This window comes from Xiphophorus maculatus, chromosome 5 (assembly GCF_002775205.1).
Source record: "Xiphophorus maculatus strain JP 163 A chromosome 5, X_maculatus-5.0-male, whole genome shotgun sequence".
Lineage (NCBI taxonomy): Eukaryota > Metazoa > Chordata > Actinopteri > Cyprinodontiformes > Poeciliidae > Xiphophorus > Xiphophorus maculatus.
In genome coordinates, this window is record NC_036447.1 from 9,419,790 (window position 1) to 9,439,412 (window position 19,623).

General features: G+C 40.2%; 2 protein-coding genes across 3 annotated transcripts in view; both read left to right on the forward strand.

Moving 5' to 3' along the window:
- Window positions 1-15,414, forward strand: cfap52 (cilia and flagella associated protein 52). Its single transcript, XM_023334478.1, has 14 exons — window positions 1-75; window positions 777-976; window positions 1,051-1,187; window positions 1,313-1,435; window positions 2,389-2,482; window positions 2,617-2,733; window positions 3,189-3,289; window positions 3,364-3,534; window positions 4,660-4,808; window positions 5,474-5,616; window positions 5,847-5,998; window positions 7,152-7,254; window positions 13,810-13,921; window positions 15,015-15,414. Exons 1-14 carry the CDS (start codon window positions 24-26, stop codon window positions 15,197-15,199), a joined length of 1,839 nt encoding a protein of 612 aa, XP_023190246.1. The 5' UTR covers window positions 1-23; the 3' UTR covers window positions 15,200-15,414.
- Window positions 15,415-16,840: 1,426 nt separating this feature from the next.
- LOC102232957 (ubiquitin carboxyl-terminal hydrolase 43) overlaps window positions 16,841-19,623 on the forward strand; it is a 123,357-nt gene continuing 120,574 nt past the window's right edge. The window contains exons 1-2 of one of the 2 annotated variants that reach the window (XM_023334275.1): window positions 16,841-17,001; window positions 17,111-17,727. In XM_023334275.1, the coding sequence (XP_023190043.1) occupies window positions 17,125-17,727 (603 nt within the window). In that variant the 5' untranslated portion in view covers window positions 16,841-17,001; window positions 17,111-17,124. The other variant, XM_014476139.2, reaches the window with a different exon arrangement.

Sequence of the window (19,623 nt, forward strand, 5' to 3'; positions counted from 1 at the left end):
TTGAGATGTTCAGTTTTTGAGCCATGGGAAGCAAAACCATTCCTCTGGAATTAGATGCTCTTATCGGTTTCAACGGTAGGTTTTCCTACCAACATTAATGCTCGTTTGTAGTTAATACTCCCCTGAAGTTTTACGTTCAGAAAATACATTAATTCACCTAAAATATTAAAATAGATTTTTCCCATAGGTCTATTAAAAACATTGCTGTGTTGTATAGTTCTTTTTAAGGTTCATTTTTTTTATTTCTATAATTTTTCCCTTTTTATTTTCTTTGATAAAAAGGCAGTTTTTCTGCTTAGATTGTACATGGTGCAAGCAAAGTGTTGGATTTGACGAAGAATGTGTTTAGGGAAACAATAAAGATCTCAAAACTATGAATAAGACATGATGCCTTTGGCATCAATACCATCAGTTAAAATTTCTTCTGGATATAATATGTGTTATAATGTACTTTCTATTTGCTTCCTGAACCTTAATTACCATTCAACCATACAGTATTTTGGATTTTGATGTAGTGTCCAAACTTACACTCTTTATAGAATAAAAAAAAATAATAATTTCACTACAATTATGGACTTTGTCAACTTTAAATGCTAAAAAGAGCACAGACACTTCTGCTGTTCACAAAGTATGCTTTTAAATATATTGTTGTATATTTCAATCTTTATTTGAGACATTTAAGAGGTATAAATTTTCAAGTAAGGCTGATTTAAATTAGCTTTGAGAGTGGTTTATGCTTTGCAGTATTTATCCTCATGAAATGTATTGCTTATCAGGACAAGTGCCTTTTGGCCTAAAGCTCCATCCAGACAGGAAGCACCTTATCTATCCTCTGGGAAGTATTATTGTCCTGAAAAGAATTGAGGATGGGAAGCTAGAGTTTCTAGATGGACACTCAAACAACGTCTCCTGCATTTCTGTGTCCAAAAGTGGATCGTACATCGCCTCTGGGCAGGTCAACTTTATGGGCTTTCAGGTAGCCACACTCACAAGTCTTTGTACTGTATAGCATTTTCTATGCTCTTCAATTCCAGTTTTACTTTTCTCTAGGCTCCAGTGATTATCTGGAATTATGCAGAGAGAACAATCCATGTCGAGCTGCGGATCCACAACACCAAGGTTGAATCAGTCGCATTCTCTCCCAGTGAAAAATACCTGGTGTCTCTTGGGGGCAAAGATGACTGCCGGTAAACAGCAAAGTCTTACAAGATTGAAAGCCCTGTAAAATTTGAGTACCATGCAGGAACAAGAACAGCAGGATGAACATTTGATGACTAAGATATATGCAAGGTATTTGCTATGTATTTCTCAGGATTTTTGTATGGAACGTTGAGACCAAGCAGCTCATCTGTAGGAACAAAGCTTCAGCTCAAGGTCACTGCCTCGTGGTGGAATATTCCAAAACTGACGATACCATTTTCGCTTCGGCTGGCAGGTGGGTGGACGGTATCTCCTCTCATTCTAGGATGTGTTGGAACTGTATTAGGTATGTTTTCATGGTCTGATAACGCTGAATAAAAATACCATGGTCTCATCATTCTGAAGCATATAATGAATAGAATTTCTGTAAAGTACAACACTTGAAGCATTTAGTTTGTTTTACAAAAACAATTTTCTTATTTATTGGTTCTGTATGATCCTGTAATGATGCACTTTAATAAGCTGACTCGTTTTACTTCGATTTCCAAGTTAACAGTTTAAAAAAATTACCAGTTAAGTTCTTAGAAATTGGAATCATGAGTTAGAAAGTTGAATGATTTCTCCCCAAATCTAACCTAAAATCCAATATGGCCTCCTTGCACTTGCACTACATGCTGATCTAGTAAACTGGTTGTTAAAGTGTTTGAAAATATAAAATGCAGAAAACACAATGTCATTAGTTTTACTAGTAGCATTTAGCCTGGTGACCAAAAACCAAAAAAAAAAAGTCCCACTGCTTGATAAACATGAAACTAGAAGATGGTCAGTCTGGGCTGGATATCATTCAAGTCCACATTTGAGCTGCGGAGATAAATGAAAAAACTGTATAAGCAGCTATACCTCCATATTTTCCTCATTTCATTATAATGAAATGAGGAAAATATAATCATTACGTCACAGTCAGATGATATTTAGAAAGATTTCTTCTGAGCATTATTAAAGGCAACCAATACAACCACTGGTAATTGTGCCTCAATTTGAAAACCAGTTATATTAGTGGTTCTTTTCAAATTTTGATTTTTTTTAGAATTTCAGTTGTACTGGGTTTTTTCTATAGACAGACACAGTGTAATAAGTCGATATTAGTTAATTTGTTTGGCTGGTTGCTGTGCTTGTCAGTGATGATGAGATCCATATAGTTTTCAATCAGCAAAATGTGTCTCATTGGTACTGCTATTTTTATGCCAGCCTAACACTGCGAGTCTGGAAGTTTGTCAACGAAAGGATCTTGCCCACCGACTGCTGGACAAACATGCTGAAGAGACATGTGTCATGTATCGAGGTATGAAGCCATGTTTACGTTATCTGTGAAATGCTTCCATTGCACAGAAATTAAAATATTAATGAAATCATAAGAGGTAATTAGGTAAGACGTGCAGTTGTGCTGTTTTGAAATTCTTTTTTTTTTTTACACAGATATCAGAGGATAATCGATATATGTACTGTGCCACTTTAAGTGGAGACATAATGAAAATCGACGTAAAGAGGAAAATTCTGAGCATCTGTGGTCCCGGTAAAGCAAAGTTCATCCATGTAAGTCTTCACATCCACTTCTCTTTTAGTTCTAGCACTGCATTCTCCGAAAGTAAAGTTATCCTGATGAAATGCTCATTAGGAAATACAAGCAAGCACTCATGTCAAGGATTTTATTGTATCTGCAAATGAATGATGAATTATGGGAATGACACCATTTATTTACGTTATTCCGCAACTGGCTATCTTGTCAAGAGTTTTAGGTTTTTAAAACTAATTTAGTTCTGCATTAATCACATCAGATCTCAGTTCTTAGTTCATATTTCCTGTCCTGTCAGGTGGATTGCCATGTATTAAGTTAGGTCTGACACTGTGCTATAGTGTCACTATTTTGAAGGATAAATTGAATGCTACATATAAACTTCTCCTCAACATCTGTTGTGTTACATGGTCTTCATTATCTTGAATACCTTTTTCCAGCTTGATAGATGATATAAATCATGTTTTGTGTTAAGGGAATCAATGTTCTTAAGTTGTTGGAATCTGGAGACCTGCTTGTTGGCTCTGGATCTGGTATCTTAGCTCTGTGCTCCCAGATTAACTTCAAACCTGTCAGGTAATTCTCATCTTTCACCATTTGGATCTTTCTCAGATGATAGTAAAACCTGCTAATTCCGTATCCCCCGATAGGGAAATCCAACTGGAAAACGCAGTGACTTCCATTGCCATCAGCGAAGGGGGAGAGCAGTTCTATGTCGGCACAGAGGAGGCTCAGATGTACCGGCTCCATTTGAAGGATTTTACAGCTGAGCTCATATCCACAGGTCACAGGAGCGCTGTCAAGGACGTTGCCCTTCCTCAGTAAGTTTCACTCAGGCGGTTCAGGCAGGGAAAGTCAAAGACATCACTGAGGACAAAAAAAATCTTTTGTCTGGAATTATTTATGAGCTTAGGTTTAGCCTATCCAGTCTAATACCTCTATTCTGTCTGAGTGAGCTCCCACCACAACAAAAAATATCAACTCTCTGTTCAAGTGTTTAAAGTTATTGAAGTTGTCAGAATTTCTGATTTCCAGCTGTTTTTCCATGTCTGCCACAATTTTCAGACGGTGTTTTAGAAGAAAGCAGCAGCACATCAGTTTCAGCGTCCTTCTTGTGTTGGCCTGTCTCACATTTACATTTTGACAGAAACAGATTTGGTTCTCAATTTCAGTTGCAACAGTTGTCTTACATCCAAGAAAATGTTCTAATGATGCATTTCTCATGCAGGGGAATTCATAAACCTCCACAAGCTGCAGGTTTTACAACATAGGTGACAAAGTCATTCCAACGCAATTATGTTTTGCCCCAAAAATAATCCTAAATGTCTATTACAGTTGGCCTGCTGCTGGACAGCACATGTTCCACTAATAATACAAATCAATGATGTATTCATATGTCATTCAGGAACCACAAGCCCCCGTCCCCTCTTCTATGTGCATTCAATAGTGACCTCATGCCACTGCCAGTCAAATAGATAGAAGAAATTTCAGGTATCTTGCTTGAACCAAAGGCTATTACAGTACATCAAAGTGGAGAAAAATGAGCTTTGATTAATGTTTTCTTTATTCACATTTTCTTTCTACTTGCATGTGAATGTTTGAATTCTCATGCAGAGGACTTAATCTTATTATTGTGAGCCTGTGAAAATAGGATTCCAATTAAATTACAAATAGGGAAAGCTGCATAGGATTTTGAAAATTCTGTTTTTCATTGGACATTTGGTTTATCATGTATTACCATGTAACATCTGAACTTCTTCTGTTTGACCAACAGTATATTAGAGTTTGATTTCCCTGTTTTACAATAATCCAAGCATTTTTTCAACATTACCTCAGTTCCTTAGTTTGCTCACTAGAGGGTGACATACTTATGCAACATCTATTATGAAGCCAAGCAAACATCAGGTCAATACCTGACGCTCGCTGTTACTTTTATTGTGTGGTAGTGCCACCTCTAAGCTATTTGCAACTTGCTCTGGGGAAGAAATCAGAGTGTGGATGGTAGGCAAGCCCAAAGACCAGCTGCGCATCACTGTTCCCAACGTGACCTGCAACGCCATAGACTTCATGCATGATGACTGCAGTATCATCAGTGGTGAGATTCAGACAGTGCATCTACAGAGTCTTTCAAATGTATTAATTCTTCAGGATGCATTTTACATTTTATCACATTGCAACTACAAACTTCAACATATTTTGTTGGGATCCTATGTGTTTGACCAACACAAAGTGTAAAGTGGGAGGAAAATGATACATGAATTTATTTATTTATTTTTTCCTCCACATCACAAATTGTACACTGCGTGGTCTTTGACTAAAACACTGGACATGAAATGTCCAATAAATTACGTTGAAGATTGGGATTGTAATAGGACTGGGTTATAAATCGTTTTTTTCGCTAAATCAAATTTTTTGTTTATGGCGATTTACTTTTTAGAGAGCTGTGTAGAGTGTCAACCCTGAATTTGCATCAACTCCCAGAAAAGAAGATTGAAATTAAAACAATTTTTAGAAAGTATTTTCTGTCGTTTGTTATTTAATTTGTAAAAAAGCAAATGAGAAATAAAAATGTAATTAAAATCAGACCAGTCCTGGGTTGCATTGTGAGAATACTCTAAATGTATTACACTGTATCCATCTTAAAGCAACATAAAACTGTGGTTCATCCATCTCAGTCTCGGCTATGCAGAAGTTATCCACTAGTGCAAAGTATTTCTTACTTTCACAGCACTTGAAATACCAATTTTTATTCTGTTCTAGCATGGAGTGATGGCAATATCCGTAGGTTTGGAATGAAAGGGCAGCTGATGGTAGTAATTAACAACGCTCACAGACAGGGGGTGACAGCCATCGCTGGCACCAAGGACAGCAAAAGAATTATCAGTGGAGGAGGAGAAGGGAAGGTCAGTATATTCCAATATTCACTCTCCAGATAAAATGTTCAGTTCAAGAGATGAACACAGGAAAAAATAACATTTTCAGACAGTGGCTCCTTTTGTGGTTGCACAAATTGAAGTCTTTTTTTTTTACAAAATGCTACAAATTAAGAAAATGAGATGCTTTAATAGGTTGTATCTGTTTAACAAAATAAGACTAAGGAATGGAGATGAATGTGTTTGCGTCTCATTTGCAGATGCATGTGTGGGAACTGCTGCCTCATACCCACCAAATACTGAATATCATGGTGGGGCACAGAAGGCCCGTGTCTTGTCTCAAAATGAAGAGCGATGACAAAGAATGCGTCACAGTCAGTTCCGATGGCTTCTGCATCATCTGGGACTTAGTGTAAGCAGCCCATCTGGAGACTACATTGCACACTTCAGCGCTGGAAAGAGCATGCACACACACAGATATTTCATACTTACTGTTACACCACAACAAATTTGATTCTGTTGAGATCATGTGAAGTGGAAAAGATGTGTCAAAGCATATTACTACATAATTTCATCATGGGGTTCAATTAAATCACCCTTACATGACTTAATGGTGCCAAAGAGAAGGAAGTTTTCCTACACAATAAGGAAAACTATCAGATTTAAGTATTTTCATCCACCTAGACATTCTGTCCGCTGATGGATGTATGCATGTCAGCTTTTATCAGATTCCATATTTGAACTATATGATCACTATAGAAATATGTACAATAGTTTTACAGAAAACTTTTTTTTCTGCTTTAAAAATGACACTTGGAATGAGAACTCAATAAATTGTAGTCTAGAAAGCTTTAGAAATTTGATATGAGACATGTAAATGAGACTTTGTGTCTGTTATAAGAATAAATTGGTAATGTTTGGTCTTTATGTCTGGCTTGAAGAGGATGAATACAATAATTATGCTTATTGAGCTTAATAAGTGTTTTTAAATTATTTTTTCCACTAGTTTTCTTCATTAAACAGAAAATTGACTTGACATAGGGAAGACGTGAGGCACATGTGCTAAGAATAGGAATTGAACCCAGTACAACCATGTCTATGACTGCAGCTCGACCAACTGATCCACACAGCTCTCCCATGATTAATATCTTTAGACATCATGCTTCCTTTCATAAAAAAAAAAACACAAAAAAAATGTAATTACTTCTGGCTGTGATTTTTTTCCTTTTTGTCATCAGTGAACTGTCCTCATCCATCCCAACAGGAATTTTCTAATTCCTCCTGGGAATTAGAAAAGAAACTGGGAGGAAATAAACCACCGTTTTTGAGACCGGAAGCAGTGTAGTCCAACACTGCTTCCAGACTGACCCTATTTATTTTGCCCACCTTCAGTGCCTTTATCTTTAAACAATTCCATTATAAGAGACTTGACTTTGAGGGTTCACATTGTTTGAAATTTGTGTGACAGGCTGGATGTTGTTTTAGCTCAAAAGCAAATCAGTAAAACTACTCCTCTTGAATTCTTTAAACTGTTCAATTGTTCTTCTGTGCCTACCTTTGTTCAGACACTTTCATGCCCGTCAAAAGATCAAAACCGACACTCTTTTCCGGAATGTGTGCTACCATCCAGACGGATACCAGATTGTTACTTGTGGAACTGACGGAAAGGTGTGTTTAGAACGTTTTAAGGAGATATTTGAAACCGTTTTTTAATGTTTTGCAAATGTGTTAACAGCCATTGAAGCTTTTCACCTTTATTTACATTACAATCACAAGCTTCAAAGAGATGTTATGTGATTGATTAGGGATGGATCGGGGATTGAACCAAGGACTGAAGAGTAAGTGGGTTGACCACTCAAATCACTTTACAGTAGAGCCAGATTCAACCTGCAAACACGCACAAACACACAAATATGCAGATTGGTTGGAAAGTTGGGGTATTTGTGTCTTGCCCAGGAACAAAAAGTTTTATCACAATATTTTGTGGTACTACTGCAATAACAATAAAAGTGATGATGAAACTATTCATCACTACTTTTTTAGATTTATGCTTCTATTGGACAGCATGTCACATAAAGACGTATGGTGTGCATTACTAAAATGCACACGGTAACTACATTAATTCATATTTTCAAATTATTTATTTTTTATTGATGCTCTTATTGAATAAACAGTGGAGGAAATTGTGATACTAACAATACAGATGATATGGAGAATTTTTTCTTTTGAAAAAACATAATTAATTTAAATTCATCATGACAAAGATTCTTATCATGATAAATGACGAACGATATGGTAGATGTCCAACCCTATCCGTGTACATCAATATGCAGTGGTAGACAAAGGTGAAATCCAACCTACAATTTTCCAAATGCAAGACAACTACTCTTATGCCAGTCACATTAAAGTTAGCTATTTACTGTATTTTTTGATGGGTTGTACAACACAACTGAAATGTATCAGAACAAAAATGAGCTAGCCTTTAATTATTATTATTTAAAAACAAAAAAACGATCACAGTGCATATGCATCACTGTGCTGTTTTTTCATTCAGAATCTCCATCAAAAGAGTCTGTGCTTCTCTCTGCTGCCCTAGCTCTCTTTGCTTAGAGCAGCAGGGAGAGCACAGTAATAACCTTGCACAATCACACACAACAGTATGTCAACACATCAGTTTCAATAGCTTGCTGTTTGTTCCTCTGCTCCACATAATTAAGCCATTGTGCTGGCTACTAGCGACTGGGACAAAGAAACAGGCATGCTTTATTTAGCGAGCAACTTTGATTAACTGGGTGCTGCTGATTTGCATAAGGTCAAACACGCTATAGGAGAGCAACACACTTTGCTTCTAATCGTGCACCTTACCCTCATCTCTTGAACCCGGCCTCACGCTACACACATATTGCTGTCTTTCCTGCATGCAGAGAGGTGAGGACAAGTTGTGCTGATTAAAGCGTCGCTGTGTGTTGTGTGTGTGGAAGTAAGTGGGGAATGAGTGAGATGGAGCCATTCAGAGAAAGCGAGGGAGAGGGAGCTGGGGACGGGGGGAGTGGATGACTGTTTTTGCCTTCCTGCGGATGTGCATGTGCCACCCAAGTGCCAGCCAGATCCACCATCTGCTCATTCCAAGACACAGGCGCTCTGTGTGAAACAACAAACAGCAACACTCTCTCTCCTCTTCTGCGTTTCTGTCGTTCCTCACCTCCCACCCTCCCTCTGAGGAAGATTATGGGAAGGGGGACGAACAGGACTAACAGAAAAGCTAGAAAGGTGGCCAAAATGTATAATATTAGAATTTATTGTCACAGGCAGATTGCATTTATGAGATGAAATTTGTGATACTAATGATCATGATAATGGTTCAATGATAATTCAGTGAAGGGAGACCATATGATGAATATAGACCTGATAATGTTCCTACCACTATCCATTGTTTAGGCTTTGGGAGGTTTCTAAAATGTAATAAAAGTTTCAAATTCTCACTTTTTGTTTCTTTGATGCAACAGTTTACATGCATAAATACTAAAGGCAAATCTCAGTTTCTCACAGGAATAGTTCAGAATATTTAAAGTGAGATTCTGCTAAAATGGAAAGTGATTATGTCTTATTAGTTAATATTACCCCCAGCCCTGATCCATCAACAATTAAAAATAGGAACACCACAAGGCTCTGTTTTAGGACCTTAGCTTTTAATTGTTTTAATTCTAAAAATAAATATTCAGTTGGGGTTTTATGGAAAATGTATGCTGAAGATACAAATGTATATGTACAGGAAAAAAAACTCAACAATTTTACAAAACATTTTCCTCACAGAAAAATAGGCGACAACGATACAAAGTACCGTAACTTCATTTAGCATCTTGCTGCCATTGAGCTCAAAGAGGAACGTAAATGTTTAAATGCATTTTAATTAGAAAACACAAACAAGTGTCAAATTTAACACTGTGCTATGCTTTAATAAGGTAGCAGTGAGGAATGTGCAACATTCACATTCTTCCTGGATCTAAATGTTCCGGAGCTTATTCATTAATGAAGGTCTCAGAAAGGAATGTGTCCTTTTATTTTCACTCTCCCTGTTTTGTGTGAGACTTTATTTTAGACTTTCTTTCAGGCAGGCCAAACCTTTTCAATGAGAAAGATCTAGACATCAGCAATCAGTGAAGCACACATGTTATGTCTTTGAAGCTTTGGTGTTTAAAGCTGTGTGCAATTAGTTCATGTCCTTCAAAAATAACAAAAAACCTTGGATGAAAAGATGTTGCCTGTTTTGTTTCTCTAAAATCCTCATAATTGTCTTTGAATCAATAGCTTCATGCAAGTGTCCTATCCCCTATCTAACACCGACTTTCAGTAATTTGTTCTGTGTTGGAGCTCATTTTTGTTTCCTTCTATATGGAAACCAATTTTATGATATATGTGGATATAATGTTTCCTGACAAGTGTTTGCCAAATTACTCAATTGGTTATGTGCCTCTATTGATTACATTATCATGACAAGGTGTTGTATGCATAGTTCAAGGTTCCAGATAATTCCAGCTTTGGTTTTAACGCAGAACCAGGCACATTTTTATACTGTAGATGTTTACAGAGTTAAGTTTTTTACAAGAAAATTTGAGATCTTAAAGGCTTTACCAAGAACAAGAAGTATAATATAATATAATATAATATAATATAATATAATATAATATAATATAATATAATATCATATCATATCATATCATATCATATCATATCATATCATATCATATAATGGTTGTGGTCTATGAGGTTAAGAATTTGAAGTTGTTTGCTTAATTAGTCTTCCAGTACTAGCACATCCATGTGGCCAACCCAGAGTGCTTTATTTATTTGTGTAAACTCTCCACAGGGTCTGTTTCTGTATGTTTTCAGTAAAATCTAATTGCTTTCTTTACTTATGCAATGTCCTTGAGAACTGCAGAGGTTGTAATAGTGTTCACTCTTGGAAGGTTATAGCTTTAGGATGTTGTAGCAAACACTGAATGAAAACACAGAGGTCGAGAGGTCACCCCGTCTGTTCAACATCACAATGTTTAAATGCCCAATAATACCACTTGGTTGACTACAACATCATAAACTGGGAGCCACAGTTCATTGATGTTTCACTCCATTAATCACAGAATAGCTCATTGGTGATGGAGTTACAGCAGGGGTGTCTCTCTGCTGCCCCCTGCTGGTATAGAGTCCTCATTTTCCCCAGTCCTGGTTTCATTCTTCTTGGGCAAAGGGAGAAACCTTTCTGTTTTTACTACCATGTTGGTTTTTCATAGTTCTTTTGAGTTTAGGAACAGTGACTCTGGTACTCTTAAAGATGCAAAGGATAGAAGTTCCTACCTTTGATAATTCTTTTGTGAGGTCAGACACTGATGTTGGACGAGAAAGCCTAGCTCTCAGTCCAGAACTCCCATGCACCCTCCAGGACCCTGCTGAGGGTGTAGAGCTGGTCCAGTGTTCCACGACCAGGACGAAAACCACACTGCTCTTCCTGAATCCGAGGTTCGACTATCCAACAGACCCTCCTCTCCAGGACCCCTGAATAGACCTTGCCAGGGAGACTTAAGAGTGTGACCCCCCTATAATTGGAGCACACCCTCCGGTCCCCCTTTTTGAACAGGGGGACCACCACCCCAGTCTGCCAAACCAGGGGAACTGCCCCTGATGTCCATGCAATATTGCAGAGTCACGTCAGCCAACACAACATTGCAACATCCAGAGCCTTAAGGAACTCTGGGTGGATCTCATCCACCCCCGGGTCCATGCCACCAAGGAGCTTTTTAACCACCTCGGCGACCTCGTCCCCAGAGATTGAGTCCCCTGAGTCCCCTGGCTCAGCTTCCTCTCTGGAAGGCATGTTGGTGGGATTGAGGAGGTCTTCAAAGTATTCTGCTCACCGGCCCACAACATCCCGAGTTGAGGTCAGCAGCACACGATCCCCACTGTAGACTGTGTTGGTGCTGTACTGCTTCCCCCTCCTGAGATGCCGGATGGTGGACCAGAATCGCCTTGTAGCCGTGCGGAAGTCTTTCTCCATGGCCTCTCCAAACTCCTCCCACGCCCAAGTTTTTGCCTTAGCAACCACCCGAGCTGGATGCCGCTTCGCCCCGCTGGTACCCATCAGCTGCTTCTGGAGTCCCACAGGCCAAAAAGGCCCGATAGGACTCGTTCTTCAGCCTGATGGCATCCCTCACCGAAGGGTTGCTGTCACCAACGGGTCACTAACCCATCCACCAACGGGTTCGAGGGTTGCTGCCGTGTCAGGCACCGAGAATCTTGCGGCCACAGCTCCGATAAGCCGCCTCGACAATGGAGGCACAGAACATGGTCCACTCACACTCAATGTCCTCCACATCCTCTGGAATGTGTTCAAAGTTCTGCCGGAGATGGGCGTTAAAGCTCCGTCTCACAGGGGATTCCGCCAGACGTTCCCAGCAGACCCTCACAACACGTTTGGGCCTGCCAGTTCTGACCGGCATCCTCCCCCACCACTGGAGACAACTCACCACCAGGTAGTGGTAAGTGGACAGCTCCGCACTTCTTCACCCGAGTGTCCAAGACATACGGCTGCAGATCTGATGAAACGATGACAAAGTCGATCATCAAACTGCGGCCTAGGGTATCCTGGTGCCAATTGGTGCCTGGTGACAACCTCATGCCTGAACATGGTGTTTGTTATGGACAATCCGTGACGAGCACAGAAGTCCAACAACAGAACACCACTCAAGTTCAGATCAGGGGGGCTGTTTCGCCCAACCATGCCCCTCCAGGTCTCACTGTCATTCCCACGTGAGCATTGAAGTCCCCCAGCAGAACAAGGGAGTCCCCAGGAGGGGCACTCTCCAGTACCCCCTCTAAGAATTCCAAGAAGGGTGGGTAATCTGAACTGTCGTTCGGTCCGTAAGCACAACAACAGTCAGGACCCGTTTCCCCCACCCGTAGGCGGAGGGAAGCTACCCTCTCATTCACCGGGGTAAACCCCAACATACAGGCGCCGAGATGGGGAGCCACAAGTATGCCCATTCCTGCCCGACGCCTCTCACCGTGGGCAACTCCAGAGTGGAAGTATGTCCAGTCCCTCTCAAGGAGACTGGTTCCAGAACCAGAGCCATGCGTCGAGGTGAGACAGACTATTTCTAGCCGGAACCTCTCAACCTCACACACTAGCTCTGGCTCCTTCCCCATCAGAGAGGTGACATTCCACGTCCCAAGAGCCAGCTTCTGCAACCGAGAATCGGACCTCTGCCACCCATCACCCATTGTACCCGACCCCTTTGGCCCCTCTCATAGGTGGTGGGCCCATGGGAGGGGGGACCCATGTTTCCTCTTCGGGCTGAGCCCAGCCAGGCTCCATGGGAAAAAGCCCGGCCACCAGGCGTTCGCCATCGTGCCCCCCCCTCCAGTCCTGGCTCCAGAGTGGGGCCCCGGTGACCCGCGTCCAGGCGAGGGAACACGAAGTCCAAAGTTTCCGTTCATCATAGGGGTCTTCGGAGTCTTATATTATGACCACAAACTTGTATGTGGTTTTCCAAATCTGTATTTGTGTTTAGCCCCTCTTTATTCCAGTAGATCTAAGTAAAACAAAAATGGGACCCAATAAAATCCTTGGGCTTAAAGGTTTGCAGAAGAAAATTAATGAAAACCTGCATCAGATAGATCAAGAAACTGCAGCAGATAGGTTAGGGAGAATGTTCTGTAGATGTCTGAAGCAGGGTTAGAATATAAAGCGATACCCTAAGCTTGCAACATGTCATGGAGCTCTCTTCGATGAAAATCTATTTTTTTACCCACTCAGCAATAAAGTAGACATGCAAAAATCATTTTGTTTTACAGGTCTAAAATATAAAAAGGGTTTTGTAGTTTTGCCCTATAAAGAAACATATCAGATTCCAAATTATTTCGGGTGTCTTGACTAATTAAAATTTTTCCTGTCTATTCTCAGCAACATGCTGCAACAAATGTTTAGTGCATTTAGCCGAATAAGTTAAGTCAATTCAGATTTGGGTGCACTCAGGTCAGCTTTTGAGTTAAAGTTACTAGATATCTGTGACCTTATTTAAAATGAAGGCATAATTTAACTTATTCTAGAACTTTTGTTTTTTTTGTTTTTTTCTTATGTCAGCTTTTCATTCTCAGAGCAAGTTCAAGAGGTGACTCTATCATTGCACCCACTGTAACCTTGATTTGTGTGTTTGCTAATCTGGTTCTCAGGTCATTTACTGGGACGTGATGGGCGGCACAAACATCAGAGAACGGGAGGACGCAGAGACAGGGGTCTACAACAGCATACATACCACACAAGAAGGCAGCCACTTTGTGACAGGTCTGTTGCTCTTACATTGTATCAGCAGCATTTCTAATTTGAGCCAAGTCTAGTGTGCTTGTTCTTTTGTGGTTTATTGCTAATCACATGCAGTTCTGGTCAGAAGTTTGCATACAGTGGTATGAAAGAGCATTATTATTTTCTGTTATAAATTTCTCCTTTAATGCAAATTGTTGAAATGATCCACATTTGAGGAATTTGGAACATTCGTGCAACAGCGTCTCAATCAAATTTAAACCCCAACTTTCAGCAGGCCACTCTAAAACCTCCATGTAGTTTTTTTTCAGAGATGGAGTCGCTGGTGTGCTTTAGTTCATTGCCCTGGTGCATAATCCAAAGGGTCTTGGGCTCAATGTCATGAACTGAAGACTAGAGAATTTTTTTCAGGATTTTCTCGGAGAGATCAGGATTCATGATTCGATCAGCGATGGCAAGTTATCCATGTCATGACGGTTGGGACCATCTCAGCCCATGTTGATGTTAAACTGGTGTTCAGCATCCTAAGCTTTGGTGGTTCCCTGGTTATTCCCAGCATTCCTTTCATCACAGAGCAATCGTTGGGATCAGATAAGAACCTGGACAACAATCCCAAATAAACATCAAAATTGCCTTTACATTAGATATAGCAGGGTAACTTTAGGCTTCTGTGATGTCATCCCCAAAGCCCATTCTTTGAAAAAACACCACAGTAAATTCAAACTTGTGTACCGAAAAGCTTGCTTTAAAAATGTGTATTGTTAAAAACCCTTAGTTAATTTGACAATCATGCCCAAGATAAGTGTATATAAACTTCTGAACTGATGAAAGAACTGTAGATAGCTACGATCATCATACATCTGCTCTTTCTTCGTTCCACCAGATTGTGGTGATTTTTTTGTGCCTACAGAATCACAGGGGTTTTAAGAGAAAAAAAAAAGTTGTCCTAAGCTACTAATTCCTGATATTTTTGATTTGGCTTGTTTTTCCTCTTGTATCTCATTGAGCGTGTTTCATCTATTCAGAGCCCATGTTTTCTCCTCCCCTGCTGACACTGTAAGACAATTTTACAGCTTTCTTTCATGTTATTAATACATTTTTCTCCTTGTTTTGGCAGGTGGAGAAGACAAGCGGGTGAAGGTGTGGGACTATATGCAAGGAAAAATAACCCACATAAGTATGCCTGCTGGAGCCTGTATTACCTGCACCAGGATCTGCACCTTGAACCGCATCCTGGTCAGCACCAGTGCAGACGGAGGCATTTGGCTGTGGAAGTTCCCCCACCTTGCCTCTTCCTCTTAAACAAAGAAATTCAAGCCAAAAAACTCACTGCCAGTTGTTGCACACTGATTGATATAACCAGTTATTAGGTTTAGGGAGTATTTTCTTTTCCTATATGGGCAGGTTGGTTTGAATTATTTACCTAGAAGTAAAATAATCAGTTGAAAGATGCTTTTTGTATTTAGTCTGATCCTTATTGGTGATCTTAAGCCTTTCAGGGATACATAGATTTAGCGTCATTTATCACCTATAGACTACCTGATCCAAAATAGGTCAAACACTCTTATATTTTATTGGACCGCCTTTAACTATGTTTATAGCACACATTTGCCGTGGTAGTGTTTCAATGCACTTCTGGAATGTCACAAGTGTTTAGACCTAGATAAGGTCTAAACTCTGTTATCATCAATCCAAAATGTCTGATGGTCATTAATAATTTCAGCCTGATGAAGCTTGGCATTGTCATCTTGTTATATCCCCATACATGGTATATCCCCCATGTCATCAGCGAAGAAACAATCCATTGATGGACTAACTTGGTCATTCAGTATATTCAGGTAGTCAACATTATGATGTTGCTGAACCTGGACCTGACCACTTGCAGCAACCCCAGATTATAGCGCTGCCCCACAGGCACTTGGTATGATTGGTGCATCACATCATCTGCCTCTCTTCTAATACTGATGCGGCCATCACTGTGGAAAAAGGTAAATCTTTTTCCACAGATCACAAGACCTTCTTACATCGCTCTAGAGTTCAATCTTTATACTCTCATGCAAATTGAAACTATTTTTTCCAGTTAGCCTGACTGACCAATGGCTTTCTTATGTCTACACAGCCATTGAGTCCTAATCTCTTGAGTTCTTTTCACATTGCGTGTGTGGAGATGCTTTCTTTCACTATTTGACATCACCAAGAGTTTACTTAATCATGGTCATTCAGGGGTTTTTTTCCAACCACATTTCATACTCAAACTCGATGGCTCCCCACTTCTTTGACTTTTTAACAATGTTTTAGACAGTTAACTGAGTGTTATAATTTGTGCAATCTCCTCGGATGTTGTCATGCTTCATAACAATAATTTGACCTTACAGATTAACATCTTCTACACAACCACGGAATGCATCTTTCCACATGGTTGTTTAAGATTGCATCAGCTGGGGATAAATAACTTGTTATCTGCTGGGGGACTCAGTTGCACTAAGGAGGCTTTCTTTTTTTAGGCCAGGCCAATTTGGACTAATTCAGAAGTAGTTTTGATGTTGTTCCTCTGACACTGAAAGATAGATTCAACCAAGACAGGTCATTGGTGGTTTCTCCACTACTTTTTGGAAAATCAAGGCAGGCTATGATGTAATTGATCCTACAGGGGGCAGCTTAAGGCTATAGAGCTTTGACACCTAATCTAGTCAACTTCCTTCTTCCCAGTGTTTTACAAACGTTTAAAGTTGAAGGTAAACTCAGCAGTTCATTGGAGCAACTCATTCATGTTTTAGTTCTGGCCAAAGTGTGTGATCAAGCTCTTTGTCCTAAGAGTGACCATAAGAATGAAACCTTCAAATAGCTCCCTGCGGGTCCATGAGCAGACTAGGAGAGAGGGATAACAGCGGGGTAAGGCGAGTCAAAGACCGCCAGACGCTCATTCATCACGGAGAGCCGTCCATGAGGAAGTGCACCTCACTGGAGCTGCGCTGTGCGGGAAGACAAGCCGCTCTGCTCGGTGCGGAGATCGTGACCCATCGAAATGTGATAAGATGTCTGGGGGATCATGTCAGTGATCATGTGCCTTATTGGCACCGAGCCGGTGGCTGCTGAGCCGTAAGGTGTGTGGAGTGGAGGGGGAAGTAAAGCTGAGGAGGAGGGGTGGACAGCCTGGCAGACAGGTGCACTCCTGTTCTCAATCTTCTTTCATTTTCTCTCGGTCCCGTTCAGCGACTGCATGAGCCATGGACAGCCGCAAGGAGAGCAACACAAGAAAACAGTCGATGAAATCCAAATCGTCGAAGGAGCAGAAATACAGAAGTGGAAAGTTCGTCAGGAGGAAATCGCTGCGTTCTTTTGGGAATTTCATGGGAAGGATCCTGAAAACTTTGGGCACTTTAGCGCACTTGGGCGACGCAGAGCCGCCGGACGCGGAGGAGGACGACGGCGGCTTCGTGCGGAGCGCCTCGGGCGGCTGCGATTTCTCGCAGACCTCCAGGGAGGGAGCCGCGAAGAGGGGCTCCGCGGTGTCCTCCTATCACGGCTCGGTGAAGGAGAGGCTGTCGTGGTGCTACGGCGACAAGACTCCCGGCGTGTTGGGACTGAAGAACCACGGGAACACCTGCTTCATGAATGCCGTGGTCCAGTGTCTCAGCAACACGGACCTGCTGGCCGAATACCTCGGGCTGGGGCAGTACAAGTCGGATATTAGCAGCGGGAGGGCGAACGGTGAGGTGAGGGCGGATGAGGCGCGGAGCTCCGAGGGTGAAGTAACCGAGCAGCTGGCGTCGCTGGTTCGAGCGCTGTGGACGCTGGACTACACCCCGCAAATGTCTGGAGAGTTCAAGGTGAGAACAGGGGCTGCTAATAAGTGTTTTGTCTGTGGAAGGGCCCGGAAATTTGTTTTGAGTTTTGTTTTCCTCCAACAAGTTTAAAATTAGATGGAGGTGGAGCTAGCTAAAATGAGACACTGCTGGGTAAACAAAACCACAAAACTGTTACAACGAAAAGATAAGACGTTATTCTGGGGTGTATTTTTACCCTCACTTACAAATGTATACTTAGAACAGAACAACATGTTTAATGACATGGGGTTTGCACTACACATTTTCTCTTAAGTCTGAAGATTTTACTAAAAGAACAAACTTCTCATTGTCCTTTGTTGGTAGTTTGGTTGATGACAACACAACAGGCACAGCAATGTAATTTGTTGTGTATAAAATTCTTATCTATTTTGTAAAATATGCAAATGTGACATGTCACTACAATGCCCACTACTAAATAGACACAATTTTGCAGCACATGAGAAGATTGTCCTATATGTTTCAAAAATGTCCTGTCTGAGACACTCCCACGTCTGTAAACTTCTAGTTGGGTTTGAGATTTTCCTGAAACAGTTGTAAAACAGAACACTTTTTCCTTGACATTGTTTATAGTTTCATCTCAGTCATTTGTAACTTAAGTCTACATTTGAAGTTTAATGGACACTAAGCGGACAAAAGGAAACGTGGAAATAACATTGTTATATTTTTTAAAACAGAAAGAAGGGAGGAGTGGGAATATGCCAAGTGGGCCTCTGTCATTTTTTTATTCTTTAAATACCTTTGGACATCCAGTTCACATGGAGTTTAAAGCAATCTGTTTCATAGTAGTTAGATTGCCCTGGTCATGTTCACAAAAGGCTACTTAGTGTCTTATTGTTGCCAAAATGTCCTGAAATCTATGCAGACTCCCCATGTTTGGTTTAAGCATTTTCCTGCCTCCAGAAAGAATACAAATAAACTTTCCTGAAAGAGTCATTTCTTTAAAAGTGTAAAAATAAAAAGTGAAAAATAAATAAAGGAGTTACTGTAAATGCCTGATGCAATGTATCTGGCCTGTACATGCAGAAGCTTGTTTTTGCTTGGTCAATTTTATCGTAAATAAATGTTTTACAACATACTAATCAAAACAAATAGAAATACTGACCATGTTGACCAACTGTTTGTACTAAGTTTATTTTTATTGAAGATTTAGTTTGTTGCTTTAATGAAAAGAAAAGGGCCACTTTCTTAGCAACGGAAACATGCTCATCATTGTATGTGATAAAGTTATCAGCTGGTGTCCTTTGAAAGCATGGCCAAATCGCTGCCCTGATTTTGCAGTAGAGTTTAAAGAGACTGGAAAAAATTATTTGATTCAAAGTCCTAACTTCCTAGCTGTTCCTAGGTATACTTTTTTCTTAACCAGAAGAACAAAGCAAGAAAGCATCTTGTATAGACTGATATAGAAATTGGTATCCACATTTAGCAAGCAAAATAAAATACCCCCCCCCCCCCCACACACACACACACACCTTAAGAAAGTCTTTGATTTCTGTATGTTTATTGCCCAATTTTTGTATTGAAGTTATCCTTACTTTTTGTTCATCATGTTTTATCATGACAAAAACTATGTAGACAATCAATTTATTTGACAAAAGCTAAATGGACAAAAATTATGTTATTTTGTCTTTCCTCTGCTTTGGTTTAATTTAGGAATGCAGACATTAGAGATTTGGCTTTGACTCTCAGCTCTTTGTATTTCTAAAGATTGAACTGTTAACAGATTCTCACTTCTCCCTTATGAATTACAATAACTGTTCAATCCTAATTATCATGTAACTTTTTTGTAGCTCACTAATTAATCTAAAATTACTCATTTTTTCATCTTAATTTTTTAATTGAAAGAAAATATACACTTTAAATTCCAAGAATCTGTCCAAA